Genomic DNA, 6,581 nt, shown 5'->3' with positions numbered 1-6,581 from the left:
AATAAAAGTTGCACACAATTTTCCAACTATGGCGGGAACATAACTCCACACTGATTCCAAGATATTTCAGCACCACCGATTTATTTATTTGAAATGGAGGGAATTCAGCATTAGGTCCATTTTCCCCCATAACAATCATCCGTCGTGACTTTGCGTTGTACATACTGTGTGAATAAAGTTAGTCCAATCACCAGAACACTGGCTGAGATGGGTATCACCGGGCACATCACTGTATCACCACAAGATCTATAAAATGGGCAACTGAGCCACGGGCCAATGTGGTAAAGCGTGTTTACCTCCCAGATCTCCTTTACACGTCTGCAGGTGAAAGGAAAAGGGTCAGTGCAGGTGGGAGCTCAGACGCCAGCCGAGACAAATCCCATCAGTTAGGTTTATAGCCGTGTCCTGCGAGGCAGCTTTAGGGCCAGAGTGGGACAAAGCAGAGAGAGAACGCTCCGCTGATGGGATTCACCGGCCTCGCGCTTTTTTATTCGCCCCCTTTCGATCTGTCTGCACAAAGCCAAAGGCACGCTGGCTAGGTCTGCCTCAGATGGGGCCTCTGAGCTTAAAGGGGTGTGTGTGTGTGTGTGTGTGTGTGTGTGTCGGGGGGCCGGGGAGGGGGGCTGTCTGCTGGATAAGCTGCTGCAGTGGTTGGGAGTCGAGAGTCAAGTAAAGCCCCGAGGTTGGTGGATCTTACCTCTGTGACGTCTTCTTGTATTTCCTCCTGGGCGAGAGAGAGAGAGACAAAGAGAGAGAGAAAAGGGAGCATGAATTATTCTGAAGAGGATGATTACATCTTTTAAGACACATATTGCAGTTGACACAGATTACCTTGTATAATTTCACAGTGCCAAGGCTGAGGCAGAGGTGATGTTGTTAGAGCTCAAAAGGGAATGACCTGCGCTATCACAGCAGATATCGCAAGATTCTCAGATACAGAGTCTGATCTTTCTGTGAGGGGTCGACTGGAACTAAGGGCCTTCCCTTCACCTCACTGAAATGATGGGGGACACTGGGTTACGGAACTCATGATAAGGGCTCAGGCTAAATACCAGAGAAAGAGAGAAAGAGAGAGAGAGAGAGAGAGAGAGAGAGAAAGAGAGAGAGAGGGAGGGCATAAAAGGATCTTCGGTGCAGTGATGGATGCTTTTGTGGCATGGCTCAAGATTGAGTTATCAACATTCCTGGGAGAGCCATGGATTGGTGAAATGGCTCCCTGCTTCAAAAGCTTTAAGCTGGCTCTGGAACTGGCTCTGGACCGAGACAATTGGAGCAATCGCTTAGTCTCAACTATCAATGCGCATCTTTATTTCCCCCTCTAAATGCTATTTAATCACCTATGGTGGAGCATGGAAGTAATGGTGCCCATAGGAAGCATCCAGGCTTGTAATTAGAGAAACATGAAAGCAGTGCATGATCTAACCAAGCGCTGTATCTTTTGCTACGCACAGAGCTAAGTCCATGTGCAGCATCCTGCATGCTTATTTTTTATCAACAACTATGAGATGAACATATTGTAAAACGTATCTAAACAAGCCTTCATTCATCTAAGTTCACCAGATGGACATAAGACAAAGCTGCCCAAGTCTCTTATAGACAAGAGCTTATATTTCTGTCCATACAGAAGCTCGTAAGAATGCCCTGCCCCCCAGACCCCCCCCCATCCCGCCGTCATCTCGGTGGCCATGATCTCGCTGGACATTATGATGTCAGTGGAGAGGCTGTAATCCTGGCATGAGCGTCATCTCATTTAGTCCCTGCTATAGTCTCCCCTGGGTTTGGCTTAGCACGGACGCTATCTGATCATATGGAACACATAATGGACAACAAATATGCGTTCAGCTATTGCATAATCTATAAACAATATTACGTAATGCAATGGTGGCCCCAACAGCTGCAATGGTAGCAAAATGGCAGGCAAATGCGTTGTGTGTCGTTATCTGTTGTGCTATCAGAAATGTATATAGCATTTGTATATGTATATCTATATGCCTAAGTCAGCTGAAAGCGTTTTGTAAGAGACGTGAACACAGTGAGAAACTGGTGCTGGTCTTGCAACTGCTGTGAACTCGACAAGGGGGTACGCAAAACCCATGACAGGATGGGAAAAGTAAGACAAAACTTTTCCGTCTCTCTCTCTCTCTCTCTCTTTTTTCCTCTCTTTTGTCTACCTCTCATTTCCTGTGATGGCACGGGTGACATCACGGCCCCTGGGCGGCCCTGAGGGGGTGAGTCATGGCTGTGGCGGCGGCGGCGGCAGTTGGGCCCCGTGAGGACAGAGAGAGAGAGAGAGAGAGAGAGAGAGAGAGAGAGGACAGAGAGAGGTGGTCGTTCTAATTTATACCAGAGCGCTGACTGATTAGATCCCTTCATTCATCAGCGCAGGGGTGTCTGATTGAGTGGAGACGCCGCCGCCGCCATCGCCACAGCCACCGCCTCGCTCATCTGCCGCCCAGCGCAACTTATCTACGGCTATGAGAACCTCTCTCCCTCTCTCTGTGTGTCTCTCTTTCTCTCTCTCTCTCTTTCAATCATTCTCTACATCTCTCTCTTTTTGCACCCAGGGATTGCACTGTCCCTTTTTCTTTTCTACGTGTGTGTGTGTGTGTGTGTGTGTGTGTGTGTGTGTGTGTGTGTGTGTGTTGTGTGTGTGTGTGTGTGTGTGTGTGTGTGTGTGTGTGTGTGTGTGTGTGTGTGTGTGCGTGTCACCGGCCTCTGTTTCTATCGCTCTTATTAGTTTTCATTCTTTCACTCCTTTCATTATGTTTAATTGCTCTCATTTTCCTCCCTGGTTTGGGAAATCATTTTTATCTCACTTCTTTACTCACGCTCTCTCTCTCTCTCTCTCTCTCTCTCTCTGTCTTCCTTTCATCATTTTCTCTCACCTGCTTTCCCTCATCCCCCTCTCCCTGCTCTCCACCTCCCTCACCCTCCTCACTTCCTCCCTCCATTCCAGTTTCCGCTCTCAGGGTTATGAGCTCAGAGGTGTTCCCGGGACCCCGACTGTCCTTGTGACCTTTGACCTTTTGACCTCCCGTCCCTTCCTGTGTCCTGTCCCCCCCGTCACTCTGGCCTCAGATTCCCTCGGCTGAGTGTGTATCGCTGTGAGGCGGTGTGATCTGGTCTCCCTTGGAAACGCCCGCCATCCATCAAAGCCCCACTCCCAATGACGCCAATGACGACGGGTGACCTCGCCGCGTCAGCCACGTGCTGGAGCCCGTTAGATGATGTGTGTCCATTACCGGTGCTGCATAAATCACAGGGTGCGCACACACACACACACACACACACACACACACACACACACACACAGACATACACGCACGCACATTTATACATACACAAACCCACACTCATACTCACACACACATACACATTTACACATACACATTTACACACACACTTACACACTTACATACACATACACACACTCTCTCTCTCTCTTGGTCTAGCCTTAAGATACGCAGCGTCATGCCCATACTCTAATGGCTCAATCACAGGCTGGCCAGCCTTAAACTTTTAATGGCCCAATCTCGTTCCTCCCACAGACCCTGGCTGTCAACAACAAACTCATTTGTCTGCTTCGACGAGAGGCCCCATAAAGCTGTTAATAGCCTTCATGAGAGAAAAAAAAAGAGCAAATTCAAGGGGCAGAAATGAAGGGGGTGTAAACACAGGCCAGGGCATGAGTCTGTATCTCCTAATCCAAACACAGACACGTCTTGCATGCACACACACACGCACACATCTGGCATGCACACACACACACACACACACACACACACACACACACACATCTTGCACGCCCAAACGCCCCTCCTGGCTCCATCTCCTCGCTCAACAAATGCAAGGACAGAAAAGCAATTTGCAGGAGCCCGAGCGAGATGATGATGCCTCTCATTTCTGGCGGCGGCGGGCGGGCGTCGCTCAGCGCCTCCCGTCTCCTCGAGAGCGCGTGTTGTGCCACGCCGTCGACAACAAGAGACCCGACAAACAACGGCGGCGCCGCACCGCGCCACGCTGCCCACCTAATTCCGCTTCGGATTCACCAGCGCCAGGGGACCACGAGACGGATCCTCCGCCTCCCAATGATGATGATGATGCCCACCACGCCCACCCCTGCCACCAGAGCACACGGCATGATCCGGTTAGTCTATCTCCGCGTCTGAGGACCAGAGCCAACCCTGCCCTCCACCCTCCTCCTCCACCCCCCTCCTTTGGGAGATGTCTTCGGTCGTAAGCAGGGATTAGCAGCTGCGTCGAGACGCCAGCGATGTGATATTGGACGCAGGGATGGCAGCCGGATCATAGCCGTCTCTTGTCACGACACGGGGCACAGACGCACACACGCGCGCACCGACACACACACACAAACACACACACACACACACACCCAGCACGCCACAGCCGTTTCTTTTATCCGGCCTAAAACAGTGAGACACACGCGTGCATATTAGCATACTGATTGATTTGCTCCACAATCAATAAGTCGGTCAAATAAATGAAGTACACACAGACAGACAAATGACAAACAGACAGACAGACAAACACACACACACACCCACACACACACACACTCTGCCTCCAGGAGGCTTCGTTGTTGATCGGTAATAACGGCTGCAAGCGTTCTGGGAAGTGGGGATGCTGTTTATTCTCAATGTCACACCTTTGCCAGCGATAACAGTTAGAGGACAGTGATCCCGGCGTTAACTGTCTCATGGCGGGTGAGAACTCAGCGCGAGGATAATGTGCGTTTTCTTCCACGGGCATGAAAAGGAGGTCATTTTTCTCACGCCAAGTGACCCCGAGCACAGTGGACAGGGATGATTACCGAACCTTTAACCTTGGTGTTCGAGACCGTTAGCGTTTAGATACCAGAGCACATCTTGGTCTTTCAAACTGAGAGGTCAGAGAATGGATTTTTGTGCGTGTGTTCTCTCTCTCTCTCTCTCTCTCTCTCTCTCTCTCTCTCCCTCTCTCTCTCTCTCTCTTCCCTGTTTGCTCTTTTTATGCTACATTAAGCTTATTGGTGTGTGAACTTTACCTCTCCATTACTGGACAAGATCATGCAGAAATAACTCTCTGAGCCTTCGCTGCTCAGAGCTCAGTGTTTTGAGTGTGTGTGTTTGGAGAAGAAATAAGAGCTGGTTTTGCTCCCTGCGGCTTGCAAAAACTCCTGCACAATAAATGCTAATGTTGTGAGCATTTAAAATTCATATGGACAGTGTGGACTCATACCTTCAGGCAGGTACAGTACATTGCATGAGCAGATACGGATTGTGCTTCTAGTTTACTCATAAATCGGCTCGCTTTTACTATTCTGAAGATTATGACAGGTAATTCAGTTACGCTAAATGCCTCATTACGAGCGGCTACACTTAAGGACTAATGCGATTTCATGCCACACATTTGAACAGTTATCTTTGAATAGTGACAGCACACACAGCATTGCATGAGCAGTGTATTTAAAAGAAAATATTAATGTCTGAAGGAGAAAAAAATCATACTACTACCGGTTTGTTTACTACTGCAAACTATTGTATGTAGATACATTTAGAAGTTCAAACATGCAATCAAACACATGCAAGTCAGCAAATAAAAACAACATAACCACAACAACAACAACAACAACCCAAACAAATAAGAAATAAATAAACAAATAAACGAAAACTGAAAGATTAAGATGGAGATTAAAGAGATGGTACTCACAGTCCGCGCAGTCTTAGCCAGATCTTCTCAATCTGATCCGGCTGCAGATACTTCAGTGAGTTGTTCTCGAAATCCTCGATCTCCTTGGTGGGCGATTCCATGTCGAAGTAGTCGACCAGGCAAAACGACATGAGGTTTGGTCAGAGAAGATGCAAGGCGAGGACGGGAGCGTGAGGGAGGAGGAGGGGGTAAGGGGGTGTGTGTGCGTGCGTGTGTGTGTGTGTGTGGGGGGGGGGCTTTTAGAGAAGGGGGGGCAGAAGATCCGTCGGCAGGACGAGAGTCCGTGTGCTCCGCACCACACGGCTCAGTGCAGCGCGGCGCGGGAGAGAGAGAGAGAGAGAGAGGGCAAGTTTGGTGTGTGTTGTTGTGTGTGAGAGCGGGCTGCAGCCCCCGCGCTCCGCTCAGCTCAGCTCAGCTCAGCTCCCCGGCTCAGTCTGTCAGGGAGACAGCTGGAGCGCGTCCTTCATGCTCCCCCCCTCCTCTCTCCCTCTCTCCTCCCTCTCTCTTTCTCTCTCTCTCGCTCCCTCTCTCTTTCTCTCTCTCTCCCTCCCTCTCTCTTTCTCTCTCACGCACGCTCTCCTTTCCTCTCACTCTCACACTCGTTGGGCTTGCATGGCTCTTTTCGTCTCTTTCTCTCACTCTCTCTCTCTCTCTCTCTCTTACTCTCTCTCTCGTGTTCCGTTGTTCCTCTTCTCCACTTCTGCCTGTCCCGGAACAGAAGTGGTGCCTCTCGGATCCTCGCTCTTTTTCTTCCTTCTCTTCTCCTCCTCTCTCAGTCCCTGTCTATTTTCTCTTCTCTCTCACATGCACACTGGTTCTGACCGTGACTGGGAGAGAGAGAGAGAATAAGACAGAGAGAGAGAGTGAGAGAG

General features: G+C 49.7%; 1 protein-coding gene across 4 annotated transcripts in view; it reads right to left on the bottom strand.

The window, feature by feature from the left end:
* Window positions 1–6,330, bottom strand: part of pde1ca (phosphodiesterase 1C, calmodulin-dependent a) — a 65,382-nt gene extending 59,052 nt beyond the window's left edge. For 3 of the 4 annotated variants that reach the window (XM_062520915.1, XM_062520918.1, XM_062520919.1), the window contains exons 1-2: window positions 5,710–6,330; window positions 698–724 (exon numbers count right to left, since the gene is read on the bottom strand). In XM_062520915.1, coding sequence (XP_062376899.1) covers window positions 698–724; window positions 5,710–5,840 — 158 coding nt within the window. In that variant the 5' untranslated portion in view covers window positions 5,841–6,330. The remainder of the gene's footprint in view (window positions 1–697; window positions 725–5,709) is intronic. The other variant, XM_062520917.1, reaches the window with a different exon arrangement.
* Between the last annotated feature and the right edge of the window lie 251 nt (window positions 6,331–6,581).

This window comes from Sardina pilchardus, chromosome 19, assembly GCF_963854185.1.
Source record: "Sardina pilchardus chromosome 19, fSarPil1.1, whole genome shotgun sequence".
In the NCBI taxonomy this organism is placed as follows: domain Eukaryota; kingdom Metazoa; phylum Chordata; class Actinopteri; order Clupeiformes; family Clupeidae; genus Sardina; species Sardina pilchardus.
Note: the sequence above shows the minus strand (reverse complement) of the source record. Positions and strands in the feature narration are given on the sequence as shown.